At 42.6% G+C, this 15,993-nt stretch overlaps 1 protein-coding gene and 1 long non-coding RNA gene across 3 annotated transcripts in view; one reads left to right on the forward strand and one right to left on the reverse strand.

Moving 5' to 3' along the window:
- LOC148685078 (uncharacterized) overlaps positions 1-15,993 on the forward strand; it is a 76,334-nt gene that overhangs the window by 1,894 nt on the left and 58,447 nt on the right. The window contains exon 1 of one of the 2 annotated variants that reach the window (XR_015951088.1): positions 12,345-13,820. The exons of the other annotated variant lie outside the window; for it this stretch is intronic. This is a non-coding gene — a long non-coding RNA (uncharacterized LOC148685078). Of the gene's footprint in view, positions 1-12,344; positions 13,821-15,993 lie in introns of those variants that run through there. 2 annotated transcript variants of the gene reach the window in all.
- On the reverse strand, positions 1,199-8,336 carry LOC118088823 (acidic mammalian chitinase). The gene is made up of 9 exons (XM_035122931.3): positions 8,140-8,336; positions 7,033-7,089; positions 6,451-6,616; positions 5,752-5,876; positions 5,188-5,311; positions 4,803-4,988; positions 2,950-3,069; positions 2,711-2,852; positions 1,199-1,540 (listed from the first exon to the last, which is right to left on the reverse strand). Exons 1-9 carry the CDS (start codon positions 8,214-8,216, stop codon positions 1,275-1,277), a joined length of 1,263 nt encoding a protein of 420 aa, XP_034978822.3. The 5' UTR covers positions 8,217-8,336; the 3' UTR covers positions 1,199-1,274.

Genomic DNA, 15,993 nt, shown 5'->3' on the forward strand with positions numbered 1-15,993 from the left:
CACACCTAGGACACTGTTGGCACTTGAAGAATGTCACATTGAGATAGGTGGGCCTGAGCATGAACTCTGAAATATAAAGTGGTATGAACTCAGACAGATGATAAATTCTAAATAGATTATACTAATGTAACAGCATGTACCCAGCAAAACCCCCGCAAAAACTGGCTTACCTGGCCATAGATTTGAACCTGACCTCAGTTGCATGGTAGAGCATAAAACTAATAGGGACAGATAAGAGTAGCTGATCTTTTCCCACCGTCAAAGAACAGAACTGTGGTTCTTTTCAGGGACAGCCAAGCTTGACATCATACATACTATAGAACTGTAACCCTGGGATCACTTTAGTCTAATTATGACATAACAGTCTACATCATCTTTATAAAACAGAGGAGGGATAGTATCATCGGGGCACAACTCTGTGGAAGAAGTTATTTCTGTGATGGTCATGAGGCATATTTGGCATGATGTGGAGTCTCTGTTTTCTAGAGCATTGATCTTCAGCTGTGGGTTGGACCCAATATTGCATCCCAAAGTGTTTTAATGTGGGACATATCAGCAGTGCTACCACCAGACAAATATATGACATTAAATAAATGAACCTGCAAATGCATGTCTGAGTTAAAGGTGAGCCTGAGAAAGTAGAAGACTACAGTTCTAGAGTATGAGTTACAGCACAGTATTTCTCACTTGAGTTTGAGGGGCCTTACCAGTTGAATCAATCCTATACTCAGCTGAGTAGGGGATCGCAGCTATACATGGTTGCCAAAACATTTCCTCCATTGGTGCACCCTTTTGGGGAACAACCACAAGTTTCCAGTTTCCATCATTCCTGGAGAATCAGGTTTCCTCTCTGGATGCCCAGTGCCATCCAAGATGACTCAACTTTCAGACCTCTGCTCTTGGATCATGATAGTAAGTGTAAAGGACGATGAGCATATACTGTATACAAGCAGAATTACTGCAGAATGTTTTTTCCACAACTTAATTCTGTGCTGGCCATGATGTTGCTACTATTCACAAAGGCACCAGACTGGGCAAATGGCAGGCTATGCTTTGGATGCTGCTGAAGCAATGTATTAATTATATTTAAGTGTCTTTTTCATTAAACACCTAAATTAACAGTTTGCTAATAATGAAATCTAAGGAAATAACTAGGTAATACCAAAACATTATAATGAAGGAGATGAACACACTAGAGTTTAACTTGCATGCTTTTATTTCTTAATTTTCTGCCATGAGTTTAAACTGAAAAGCCTAGGTAAAATAATCTGGTTTTATGCCCAGTTGCAGCATTCACAACTTGTATCAAAGACCAAGCCAGCCTGGCAATTCTGCTCATAGGTGACTCCATTCAGACAGTGCCAGAAAGCATTTCTGTTGTTGGCCACGGGGTACAGGCCATTGGCTTTGCCAGCACAGAAACCGCTACCACCACTGCTGCCACTGCCAGAACTTCCACTGCCAGAGCTTCCACTGCCACTTCCTCCACTGCTAGGAGCAGCTGTGATTGGAGGATTGGGTTGGGCAGGAGCGGTACAGCCTGAAATAGGAAAAAAAAATCACACACTTAGATGTGCAGGATCAGTATTGCACTAATTCTTCCTTTGCCCCCAATTATTTAGTCATTTAATTTAATTATAGTCAGAACCTCGTGAAATGGTAAGAGCTTGGTGGAACAAAAATGCCTTTACTAAAAGGTCTAAAAACAATGGGTAGGATGCCTACTAAACTTGACTTCTGTGCTAGGCTCTAGTTTCCAAGATCAGTTTCACAAAAGCAGAAGGTATTGTTGTTTGCCATTGTTCTAGTCTTTTCTCTCTTGCTGCCTTGTTTGCTTGAAAGTGCATGATGCCACCTCTCCCATCTCCCTCCAAAACCTTCTTCAAAACTCACATTTTTTAACATATAATTTTTATTATATTGTTATATCCAACCTTACAATAACAAACAAATATACTCTTTGCTCTGCCAAGCTTGTGACTTCCCTCAGTCCTTCAGCTGGTTTTTTTTCTTTTCAAATCTTTGTATTGCACTTTAAATTATCAGTTTCTGACCTTAATATCCTTGTAGTCAACTCTATCTCTTTGGTCTGAATTTTTTTGAAATTTATCATTGCCAGATTTATTTCAGTCCCGCTACTGTCTTCACATTTTTACAATAATTGTTCATATACCAAACAAATTTACTCCCGTCTCTTTGAAACTTTTGGTCGTCTTGGTTTCGGACTCTACCTGTCAGCTTGGCTAATTCCGCATAGTTCATAATCTTCGTCTGCCACCCCTCAATCGTTGGTAACTCCTGCAATTTCCACCTGGGCTAATAAAGTTCTTGCTGCCATCGTGGCGTACATAAGAAGTCTTTGGTCTACCTTTACAATTTCCTCTCCCATCAAACCCAACAAAAATGCTTCTGTTTTTTTTTGGGAAAACTCACCTTTTTTGTGAAGCCTTTGGCTGAACCCCTTAGTTCCCACGCTCTGCTGAACTAGGGGATCTGCCAGTTTCTGTTCTCTTAGTTTCTCATTTTTCTAATCTTAATCCAGAATGTATCCTATGATGTGCATGATGCTGCTTTTTCCATGCTCAAACCATTTGTATGTGTTTTTAGAAAAGTGGTTTGTTTGTTTTTTAGCATTACTGAGACATGACTGTATTGCCATTTACAATATGCAAATGTTAATTTGAGAAAGCGTCTTCTTGCTGGTACTTACTGGTGCTTTGAAGACCAAGGGCATTCTTCAGGGCAGTGATCAAGGGATATCTGCCTTGGTTGCAGAAAGTTCCAGTGAAGTCATCCAAGTCAATGGCCCAAACCATGGCACCTCCAAAGTTGTTCTTCATCAGCCATTCAGCCTTTGAAGAAACAAACAAACAAACAATCAGTCTGAACCTACCAGGACATTCTAATGCACCAGAATGAATGTATGCTTTGGTGAGATTGGTACCATACCTTGATCTGGAAGCTCTTGATGTTGTCATAGCCCACCCATTCATTGCCTTTGTAAGCATAAGGGACATCTTGAGGACCATCCCAAGCTTGAGTGGCTCCATTCTTCAGGAAGGTGCAAATCTGGAAGGGGGCAGACATACAATATTACCAGCTGACATGCTTGAAGAATAGCTTGCCAGAAGGCTTGGGGAGGAGAGGCTTTGTGCTAACCAACATGGTGGAAATCCAGTCCCTTAATGTTTACAACTGACTTATTAGTTTTTAAACATGATTTCAAAGCTGTTGATCTTCGTCAGAAGATTCCTCTGATCTTATGTCTCCATTGATTGAATCTGTAATGCACATTAAGGAGTGTGTCAAGAACAAAGCTAGTCAGGTTTCATCTCCCAGGAAAGAAATTTAAAATAATTTCAACACGAACTCGGATTTCATACGTTGCCTTCAAACAGAAAAAACCTCTGGGTTATTTGGAAATGTGTGTTTGACACAGTCTTCTTGCACCTAATGCTGCAACAAGCACTGAATACATTAAAAAATAAAGCCAGTTACTGCCAGTAACCTACAGCAATCTTGTATTTAATTTGAGTTTAACTTGTATTGCTGTTTTTGTTGATTTGAGTTATGAAATATTTTTTGTTTGTGTTCTGCTATTTTTTAAAATACAGTTGCTTGAGAAGTTGGCTATTAACACTTTTGGAATGCATAATTCCAGAACAGTAACCTTGTGCTATCATAGCAGTTAACTAGTTTATTCTTGCATGAAATCACATGACAATAGCAATAGCTAATTTCATCAAATGAATATAAAATAATAATAAAATTATTTGCAGTACTATGGGTTTTAAATTTCCTGTTAAAAATGGTCCAATAATTGACCCATAATAAATTGAGCTTTTCTAGGTGTTCCTCCCACCGTAGCCTCTGGTGAACCATAAGCTTTTTATCCCTTAGAAAAAAGCGAAGCTCAGATCAGGCATTCACTGCATGATTTTTTACTTTATTTTATATCTTTCTTGCCCTCCCCCATAGTGCATTGGTGGGTCTCTGGGATAAGATGCTCCACCAGGTATCTAGGTCCTGAGATATATAGGGCCACGTATGTCAAGGCAGGCACTTTTAACTTGCCTCTGTAGTATAGCGGAGCTCTTTTGTAATAAAGGGTAAAGGTAAAAGGACCCCTGACCATTAGGTCCAGTCGTGACCGACTCTGGGGTTGTGGCGCTCATCTCATGTTATTGGCCGAGGGAGCTGGCGTACAGCTTCCAAGTCATGTGGCAGCATGACAAAGCCGCTTCTGGTGAACCAGAGCAGCACACAGAAACGCAGTTTACCTTCCCGTTGTAGCGGTACCTATTTATCTACTTGCACTTTGACGTGCTTTCAAACTGCTAGGTTGGCAGGAGCTGGGACCGAGCAACGGGAGCTCACCCCGTCGCGGGAATTCAAACCGCTGACCTTCTGATCGGCAAGCCCTAGGCTCTGTGATTTAACCCACAGCACCACCTGTGTTCCAATAGGCAGCCCCTAATTGCAGCTTCCAAACCAACATCAAAGGCAGCCCCACTTACAACACATTACAGTAAAAACCCAGTCTTGAGTTGTTGAGCCCATGGGTTACTGTGACCAAGAATAGCTGTAGCTGACATTCTAAATGAAGCTGGCGTAAGACGTTTCTTGCCATGGAGGCAATAGTGACAGATCTAGGAGCACCACACACTGCATACCTGTTCCTTCAGACTGAGTACAACAATCTCCAAAACAGACACTTGCTAAATCCTCATCCCATCCCCTATCTTGTTGAGATAACAAAATCTGCCCCTAATTTCTCACGGACATAACTCTGTGGCACATACCTCATAGTAAGCCCAGAAGCCAGCTTGTCTTGTATATGGTCCAGCAGGCCCAGCCCCAGATGTTGGAGCACCAACAGCTGTGTTGGATGGGTTGCTGAGGATGAAGGTGTGTCCATAAGTTGGGAATCCAACAATGAGCTTCTCAGCTGGGGCACCGTTGTTCTTCCAATAGTTCATGGCATATTCCTATAAGGAAAACACACTGCTAAAATGTCTCCAAAGACATAGTTGGAAGTTGCCTTGAGCGAAGTTCCTTATTTAAAGCCCATCTCCTTGTTTCTAGTTCCCCTGCCCCCTAATCAGAACATTTTTGGGTCAGCTTTATTTCCTTTGTTGAGGAAAGTTGATTTAGCTATTTGCGACAAAGCTTCTGAAATATACTTACAACGTTGAAGTAGATGTTGCCACCAGTGTCTGCAGGACTTCTGTACAGAGGGCTGTTTTCTCCAGTGTATCCCTCCCAGGAGCCATGGAAGTCATAGGTCATCACATGGAAATAGTCCAGATATCTGTTGGGGAGGTATGTACGTAGGTATTCAGAGATGGGTTCATTTGTGGCCAATTTGCTATCTTACCAGGTTGACAATTAGAAGTGTGATATTGATATTGATAATCTATAGCTGGTCTTCTAAAGTCTATGCAGAAAAATCCATGAGTAGGGCAATACCTTTATTAGGTCAGCCAAAATGTCACAAAATATTGAGCAAGCTTTTGAGTTCTCTAGAACTCTTCATCAAGCTGTGAGCAAAGCAAAGATCTGTGTTAAGATGGAGTTTAGGAAGCAACTCAGTAAGCAAATGCCAGGCACCTCTAAGCCATAGCTGCTAAGTTCTCCCTTTTTAAAGGGAAATTCCCTTATGCTGAATAGGCTTCCTCACGAGAAAAGGGAAAACTTGGCAGCTATGCTCTAAGCAGTAGCCCAAGTACACCTGCAGTACAGTATACTTACTGGCCCAGCTGAGGAATTTGATAGCCTGACTCAATATTGGAAAGTCCACCAGCCACAGCAGCAGTGACCATGAGCCTGGCCTTGTTGGATTGTTGGGCTTCTTGCTCAAAGGCTTCCCGCATTTCCTATGAAAGAGAAGAAGAGCTGTAGCAATTACTTCTGCATCATGCTGTATATTATCCTCCCACTCTAAGGAGGAAACCCCTGTTTCATATGATAAGCACAGACATTGAGAGAGCCAGTAGCAAAGTGGCAGCTGGAACATCTGAGGGGCTGCAGGTAGGTAGTCACTAGGACAAGGTGGGGCAGGCGCAGTACTCTTATTTTTCCTGCAACATAAAATAGGAAGCTAGAGTGCAGCAGTCCTGTGTCCCATGCAGTCATATTCATAACATTCAATTTATTCAGATATTCTCTGGAGTCTTCCTTGGTATACATAGAACTGAAAAATCACAGGTACATCTATGTATTTGATGCTAGCCCTTAGGTACCGGTATGTAAAATTTCCAGGTGTCCAGCTTTCTTCCTAGGTGACTTAAATATCTCATGCTTGTGTATGGGAATTGCTTAATTGTCCACAGTATCTTTTGCAAGGGAGGGGGATAGAGAGAAAACCAGAGTACGTTGACTCCGCCTATAGCGACCTCCTGGCTCTGCCTCCAATTAGCTGCCCTACCCACAGCACCATCTCTAGCTTACCTTAACCAGAACAGTAAAGAGGGCCTTATCCTGAGCAGTGCTGCCTCGAGAGCCAGGGTACTCCCAGTCAAAGTCCAGCCCATCAAATTCATACTGGCGCAGGAATTTGATGACTGAGTTGATGAAAGTCTGACGAGTTGCAGAAGTGGCAACCATTGCATTGAATCTAGGCAAGAAACAGAGAAGTGGAGGATTAGGAGAAATAACTACAACCAGCACTCACTCCCACTCAGCAAGAAAAGACTTGATAAAAAGTTGCAATGGACTACCCAATCCAACGCCAATTCTCAAGACACAGCAACCCATCCACCCCAAAGCAGCTGTCACAATTGTGAAAATGATGCACCAAAATTATACACCAGGGATCCCACAGTCAGGTACCAAAAATCAAATTATTGTAAATGGTTCAAATAAGTGAGCCAAATCCAATATGCAGCGGAGATAAAAACCTCCCGTATCATCAGTTGACTTGCGAGCCAATTCCTTCCAGATCTCAAATTAAGGTTATGATAATTCAGACTTCAAGTCCTTGAGTCAAACCCCATCACTGAATTATCCCAAGAAAAATGTTCTGATGCTTACGGAGCTGTTCCAAAGTTCCAGCCTCCAATAGCCAGGAGAGTCTTGAGTTGTCCATTCCTTGAATAAAGGAGTAAGAGAGATTAAGTTCAGTTCTGTACTTTTTAAATTCACCATCCCCACTATTGTGCTATAAAATATTGACTGTGACACATCTCATATAAGGCCATTCAAATAACCATTTTTGTTTGTTTGTTTGTTTTGCTCCTCTTTCCTGGAGCAGTGAGAAATCATTCCGATTTCAAGGAAGCTGATTATTTGGACCCATTTCAGTCTAGTTTCCACTGAAATAGCCTTGGCCACCCTATCTGATTATATTAGGAGACAGACAAGGAGAACTGCAACCCTATTGATTCTATGTGGCATTTGATATCATTGACTCCTAGATCAGTTCTGTTGATGTGTTGTCTAGTTCACAGGGGTCTACTCTGTCTCCTATGCTTTTTAACATCTATATGGGATTTGGAGGACAGTGTTATCGGCATGTTAACATAAACATAACAATGAATCCTGATAAGATAGAGGTACTGATGGTGGGTGGTTTCTGGGTCTGGGAATTGCGTAGATGGCCTGTTCTGAATGAAGTTTCACTTCCCGAAGGAACAGGTGCATAGCTTGGGGATGCTCCTAGAACCATCATTTTTACTAGAGGCTCAAGTGGCCTCAGTAGCTAGGAGGGCGTATTCCCAGCTATGGTTGGTCTGCCAGATACAGCATTTCCTAGACCAGGATAGCTACCTGACTACAATAGTACATGTTGTGCTAACCTCACATTTAGAATTATCGCAATGCACTGCACACAAGACTCCTCTATGTGGGTCTTTCAGATAACAAAGTTGCATTTCCACAAAAAAACCTGTACAACAACTTTCACTGGAATTTGAATACAAATGCATTTGTACCTGAAACAGATCTGGTGCTGCTTGATACATTCTAGATTTGTCGTGCCTTACTGCAACAACTTCACAAGAGAAGTCTTGCGGTTTCTGCCTTATATAATATCAGGCATTTGCAATCATGCAGATGTTTTCAGAGAGGCACTCTGCAGAAAATGATCTGCAGGCAATCTAAGAAAATAAACTAGAACCAACTTGTCATCAGACAACTTACTGGTTTTTCAGCCCATTGAAAGATTGGTAAAGGGTCACATCATTCCACTCAATGGTGGCGATCTCATTGTTCTTCATGCCAGCAAATGCATAGATCAGCTGGGTACACAGGCATGGGTCAATGTTGTCAGGTTTGAATTTTCCAAGGCCTGGTCTGTACTGGGCCCAGTTGGTAAAGTAGCATGTCAGCTGGTAGGCAGAGCCTATGGTTAAGAGAAAAGTTGTGATGGTAGTAGGATATGTTCCACAACGAACCCAGAGTGGCTGGGGAAACGCAGCCAGATGGGTGGGGTACAAATAATAAAATTATTATTATTATTATTATTATTATTATTATTATTATTATTACTACTACTACTACCATGTTTCTCCAAAAATAAGACACCGTCTTATATTTATTTTCAGGGGATGTCTTATTTTTTTTATTAAGTATGGTACAGTTTAACCTACAAGGTTAAACTGCCTATCACTATGGCTTATTTTCGGGGTATGGCTTATATTTCTTGAATGCTTAAAAATCCTGCTGTGGCTTATTTTATGGCTACGTCTTAACTTCGGAGAAACAGGGTACAGGCCAGGATTGGGACAGAGTCTTGGGCCTCATTCAGAAGAATAAGCAAGAACTTCTCACCCAAAAAAACCCCAACAGGGTTTTTGAAATAAATGAAGGAATGCACATTACCATGTAAAGGGAGAGGGCATGAATTCAACTCAGAAATTATCTCGTTATCTTAATGCGTAGGAGGTGCTCAACACAGCTCAATTGCTTTCCCTCTACCTGTTTATTACTTACCCAGCTGAGCATTCAGCAAAAGCGCCAGACCTACGAAGGAAATAAAGAGTAAAGAAATAAGCCATTGAGGTAGGTGTGTGTGTAAGAGAGCCCAATCACATAGACTTAAGAATAAAAGGCATTCAAATAAATGATGAAGCCAAGAATGTTTTGCATTAAATAATAAAGGCTCTGATATTTTTTCCCAAGGAAAAACAAGCAATTTCCCCTAATACGCAGTTTTGGATGTTAGTTTCACTAATATATGTGGTTTTACGCACATTTCCCCTTAATATATGCATTTTTGTTTGGTTGGCAAACTGCATCACAAAATTTTGAGAATAGTACATTTCGAAGCATAGCTGTGTTTCAGTTTGTGTATTGGTTTGAGAAATGCAGACTAGGTAGTCAATAAAATGCAAACAAAATCGAACCCCCCCCCCTACTCAGAAGTAGCTCTCATTGTGTACAATTCAGCTTTCTGCCAACTAATTTTTGATTGGATTGCAGCCTCAGTCACATTTCAGACTGGCCCATTCATTACAGTATTTAAGAATAAAACTCAATAACACAATGTATAGACATAAAGTGGTCATTATAGACTTACCGGTAAGGAGAATCAACTTGGCCATGGTTGATCTGTGTACCACTTTTCCATAGTTCTCAACTGCCTTTTATAGACGACATCCTTATTTAATCACATGGCTCCTTATCAGAAAAGATAACCAAATCGGTTTTTTGACAAAGCTAATTGGTAGTCAATGGATTAATAAATAGATATTTCCATCTCACCTCTGCAGTTTGCCATTCTTTTCCTCCAGCATATTATGTAAACCTGCTGCCATTATGGAAATGTCAGAGCTACAATAATAGCCTCATAAATATAAAAGCTTGTTTGGGAACATGTTTGCTCTTACCTGTATGGAGTTGATAGTGGCTATTAATGCTTCTAATAATTATAACAGTGTTTGGATTGCTGTGTAAATAGTGTTTCAAGGAATATGACTGTGGAATGTTAGTGGAGAGAATGACGATAGATAAAATTATTTCAAAGTGAACGGTAAGGCAGGGAGACCCAACAAGGTTTTATGTATCTATCTGGTTTGCTGGCACTGCCAGCTTTTGTGGAGTCACAGTTTTGATGTCCTTGATCTATTCAGCCACAGATTTTCTTGTGGTCAGACGGCCTTTGCCTCTACAAAGACTCAGAGCTTGGTTCCTCTGCTCTTAAGGGATGCAAACCTCTCTACAATGACTCTGGCCGAACTCTTTAAGGGAAAAGTTAATAGTGAAAGGACATTTACAATTAGTGGATGGATTTCAAACACTTGTCTTTATTATAATCAGTCTGGGGCCTGTCATAATAAAATATTTGGATTCATGTTCACTCATACCGAAATCCTAAATTTGAGTGGGATCCAGAGGGCTTCATCATACTTAAGTCCAATTTATCTTAGTGGGACTAAAGTTAGCAATTAACAGCAATCAGTTTAAAGATACAAACCGGTATGATGGTATTTGGAAAGTTAGAAAACCAATCCAGGCCATCTGCCATAGAAATCTTTACTTTTATTTCTTGCATATATGCTACTGGAAATTATTCCAAAGTTAATTTTGGTTTATGTGGATCTTTAAGTGTTATTTCCTTGTAATATCACTTGACACACATGCAGAAAGTGTTCAGTGATTTACTGTCTTTTATTTAAGAATATTTATGAAAGTGGAGTCCTTGGGGAAAAATAAAAATCCCTGAACTTTAGAGTCATTCAGTGAAATCAATCCAATGTCCTGTATTCATTTGGTGCAATGTCATGACATTGTTGCACAGTGTTCTGTGCTGCTACACCAAAGCCACTATCAAAATGTCAATAAAACATTTATTAATAACCTTTATTGGAGATATCCACCAGCATCATAGCTTACATTTGAAACCTTTTTATCAAGTTTGCACTTGTGACACCCCTAAGAAGGTTACCAGAGGCTCCAGCTTCTGGAGGCCCAATGGCTTCCAATAGCAGGTGCACAGTTGCTGTGGTGCCTGCAGTTCTGTGGGCCAGAACCTTATAAAATCAGACAAACAAATATATGTGGTACTAGTTATAAGTGACCAGTGAAATACCAGTGTTTACACAGTGATTCAATTCAGCCAAGTATTGGTTCCTTGACCCTTTTCTCCTTGTCATGTTACTGGCCTTTAACATCTGGGCAGCACCAGTACTTTTCCTTAATCTGGTCCTCCCTAACAAGAGGGCACGTGTTGCGGTGTGACCTGGCAACCAAACCCTGTGTTGTGGGTGGGAACGTTTGGATGGCCACAACACCCTGTTGGAGGTCCCTTGATGCTGGGTGCAATTAGACCAATGGGATGCCAGCTAAATTCTAGTGAGGGACCTCTATTTAAGCCCATGCACATGTCCCTGAGATTCCTCTTTTGGGCCAGTGCATCGGAACACCCGCCCACGTCTCCCTATATTTAAGGCTTGCACGCTTGACCTTGCTATGCCGTCGTGTGTCGTCTGTTGTTGGGACGGGCACAGCAGGAATTTCCCCCACTTGGCTGATTGGCTGGTGCCATTTGGGTTTGCCTGCCGCGTAGCAAATCGTCACAACTTGTAAGGTTGCGGATAGGCTCTGGTTCAGGTGATAGGGGTGGCAGAACACTCTGGCCATCCCTATGCAATGGGTATTCCGTTAAGGAATCCAGGGACTCATTGGTTGGTCAGCCCTGAGAGGAGTTGTGCCCTGAGCCTGAGGGGACATCTGGCTGGTGGACTGGCTTGACCCCGCTTTCCATTGTGCCGGGTGTTCACCCAAGGCTGACCTATTGTGTGCCCTGGTCAGTGCTACCTGCAAGGGTGCAGGGAGCTAGTCAAACCAGAAGCCTATGCAACCACTTACTTGATTGTAATCAATAAAGTTGTGGCCTAAATTCTGCCAAAAACCAAACCAAAAATTTGAGTCTTGTCTGAAATTATTTGGGGGGTGGTTAAAGGGTCTACACACGCAATTGCTATTGCTATTGTACTCCTTTTAGTTCTTTTATTGTCCATATGTCGTTGTTTAGTCATTTAGTTGTGTCCACTGCCTCCTGCAGTTTGGTCAAACTCATGTTCATAGCTTCGAGAACACTGTCCAACCATCTCGTCCTCTGCCGTCCCCTTCTCCTTGTGCCCTCCATCTTTCCCAACAATAGGGTCTTTTCCAGGGAGTCTTCTCTTCTCATGATATGGCCAAAGTATTGGAGCCTCAGCTTCAGGATCTGTCCTTCCAGTGAGCACTCAGGGCTGATTTCCTTAAGAGTGGATAGGTTTGATCTTCTTGCAGTCCATGGGACTCTCAAGAGTCTCCTCCAGCGCTATAATTCAAAAGCATCAATTTTTCGGCGATCAGCCTTCTTTATGGTCCAGCTCTCACTTCCATATATATTGTTGTCGCGGTCACACTGACCTGCACATCACCCCCGGACGTTTGACGGTCTATTGGTGATGTGCCAACGACAAACAAATACTCTCAATCACTCACACACCTCAGACCAGGATATAGTAAAATAAAACAAGATGGTTTATTGAATGTTCTTATGCGTATTGGTTACTGTACAAAGCTTAAACGGTTTCAAAATCACAGATGGTTCCTATACCGGCCTAATACCTCTAAATAAGAATTACCGGCCTATTACCTCTAAAAATATAACTAATAATAATTATCACTAAACTCATAACACTGTATCCTGTCTATCTCACTATTTAACAGCCACCACAATAATAACCAGCTCTTATCTTCACACCAACTCCTCTCATCTAACTCACTCTCCTCACTTCTCATCTAACTCTCCTGCCTGCCTGCATTCTTCCTATATACACCCTGCTTCTGGCTGGAGAGATCCCAATGGTCGTTTCCCTCCCTGGCAACTTAACCCCTTCTAGGCCCTCTAGAGGTGAAACGCCACATACCTCCCCCCTTAATTAAGTTTGAAACAGTAGGGTTAACTTCTTACAGTTATTCCTGTTCAAACAACAATAGTTCAAAATACAACATTTATACTCTTACCCTTACCTCCTCCCATCCAAATATACACATATACATACCACTTCTAAATGCATAAAACAACTTTTTTTAAAAAATGTCCACTTGGTCTTCTTCCTCCGGTCTCCTGGGTAGATTGTCAGTCCAAATTTCGGATATCAGAGTACCGCTGTCACTCTTGTCGGATCCAGACGTTGATGAAGCACTCGATCTATGAGATGAATTTCTGTGGGTGTCAACTAGGTTTTCTTCTCTGACGTAAGCTCGTGGACGCTCACAACCGACCTCTCTTTCATGCTTGTCTCCCTCGCGAATAGCATTCCTCTCAGGTGGGCATACTTTTAGTCTGCCTCTGGGTCTTGGAATCTTTGCTGCAGACGCAACTGGCATCCCTCGGTTAGGACTTTTCTTTGGATTGACAGGCACTGCCATGGTGGTATTTCTTTAACTATGGCTTGTTTTCCAGCCTTTCGCTTCCTCGCTCTTCTAACCATTTTAGGGATAGCTGTATCATCTGATTTCTCAATATCTTCCCTAGGTTTTTCTGACAAAGTCACACTTTTCGAGATTTCTAATTCTGTTACTATTATTTCAGCTGCAACAGATATTTTATTGCACTTAACTGACCCATAATGCTCAGTCAGCTTTCTCTTTTTGGCACCAATTTGGTCATTTCCTTCTGTATTAACTAAGTTAGGTTCTTCAGTAGTTTCCTTAAAAACTATAGGTTTGGTCTCTTTGGTTTCTTTGGAACTAATAGACTTCCTGATCACATACTCTGCTTTCTTAAAGTTCACTGAAGCAGAAATGATCTTAACCCTTTGCTTTTCCACTGCATTGGATACCTGAACACTGTTTGAGGACTCTAAAACAGCACCAGGGGCACAGTAAGGTATTTCTGAATCTATTGTTCCTTCCTTTGCTTCACTGGTGTTAGTAAAGGTATCCCCTAAAGTACTTGGTGGGCTAATGATCCCTTCTGGGTTCTGAGTAATCTGCATTAACAATGAATCATGTGGCAGCCTCTCAGTGTCTTCGTTTTGCTTGTTAGCCAAACTAAAGGTTTGGTTCGCAATCACAGGTTCTATAAACATTTCTTTTCCTTCCCTGGCTTGGGTAGCTTGGACTTCCTTTTCTAAAAGTCTCTTGCTCAAGCAAAACTTTTCAGGGCTTTCAGGTGTTAGAGGATTGGCTGCCTCAAAACAATTTAACAACTCAGAATCTTCTTGTTGTTTCTGAGCAAAGCTAGGTTTTTGTTTTCTTATAATAGGAACCAACAGGGCTTCATTTCCCCCCTCACAGTTTAGTTCCTCAGCTCTAGCTTCATGGGCAACAGTAGCATTCTCCTCAGCGTGAGGTGACTGCTGACTCACTTTAGTACGTGCTAATACAAAAGAACTCTGTACGTGCTCTATGAGATCCCATCCTATTAACACGGCAGAGGGAATCTCTTCAGATATTGCCACTTCCCATTCTCCTGACCAATTCTTGTACTGAATTTCAAGCCGTGCGACCTTCAGCACCTCTGGCTGTTTAGAAATTCCTTTTACTCTCCTCACTTTTCCAGGGATTATTTTAGAGGGACTAACAAAATTTGTGTGTACCAGAGTCACCTGAGATCCTGTATCACGAATCGCAATAAATTGCTTCCCCTCAATCCCAATAAATTCACCAGCATTCTTCAACAACTGATTTTCATATTTAATGGTATAGCAATGAGCTACTGTGTCTTCAACTGCCACAGCATGAGGCCTGAGTGGAGCTGCTGTCGTGGTGGTGTCTGGGCTAGCTTGACTTGCCTCAGCTGACTGGATACAATAAGCTTGCTTCTGAGGGCTAACACTTGGAGCTTTATCTTGCTTATTTTTACAGTGAAAACTTTTATGGCTGTTATGTACTGAGCTGAATCCTAGAACAATAGGATTCAGAAACAGCGGGAGCTACCCAATCCAACTCCAGGTGGAAGTGAATCCGCAACCTGATTGGCCTGCTGGAGCAGCCAATCAGGCGGCGGGCAGAAGTGAATCTGCTACCTGATTGGCCTGTAGGAGCAGCCAATCAGGCTGCAGGCAGAAGTCAATCCACAATATAATTGGCCCACAGGTGTAGCCCTGAAGTAGCCAATCACGCAAGGCCCATTGTGTAAATAATGTATATAAGCAGATGGTTTTGGGAAAAGAGCCATTCTTCTTCTCCTCTTCTCCTTGATGACTATGAGCTGAATAAAGAGCATGAAATTCGCTCTCGACTCCGAGTACATTTCACTGGCGACGAGGATGGGATCCTGCTGAGCTGACCGCCACCACGCACTGCACCGCAGCACCGCCACCTGCTGCACCGCTGCATCGCACCGTGCATCCAGGCTTCAGCTCCAGGACCCAAGGAACCCAGAATGGCAACCGACAGCAGCTTCTCGCCATTCAAACCAGCATCAGGAGACTGGGAAGGGTACGCTGTCCGTTTCAACTTCCTCCTGCAAGCGAAAGAAGTCACCAACGATGCCATGAAGAGGGCGACATTCTTCAGCGTCTGTGGAGAGAAGACGTTTGAAATCGCCCGGGCTCTCCTTGCACCTAGAGATGTCGCTACCGTCTCGTACAAAACAATAATGGAACGGCTGAAGGAGCACTTCTCACCACAGCCCTCGGTGGTAGCTTGCCGAAATGCCTTCTACGCAAAGCGGCAAGCCCCGGGGGAAACCATAACTGGGTTTGTGACCTCCCTCCGCCAAGCCGCCCGGCTATGCAACTTCTCAGAGTTGGAGAACATGCTTCGTGACCGCCTCGTCGGTGGCCTGAGGGACGAGATGTTGCAACGACGCCTCTACGCCAAAAAAGACCTCACGTTCCAGATTGCTCTGGAGGAAGCCCTGGCAACCGAAGCCGCCGAGAGGTCAACGCAAGAGGCACGACCGGCCCCGCCATCCCAACCGAGGGTCTACCACGAAGACCTCACCGACGAATCCGAATCTGACAGGGAGGAAGTACACCGAGTACAGCGGCGCACTCAAGCAGCACACACACCACAGCAGCCTCGACGAGAAGGAGGGAACTGTGCAAG

This window comes from Zootoca vivipara, chromosome 7, assembly GCF_965207765.1.
Source record: "Zootoca vivipara chromosome 7, rZooViv2.hap1.1, whole genome shotgun sequence".
NCBI lineage: Eukaryota > Metazoa > Chordata > Lepidosauria > Squamata > Lacertidae > Zootoca > Zootoca vivipara.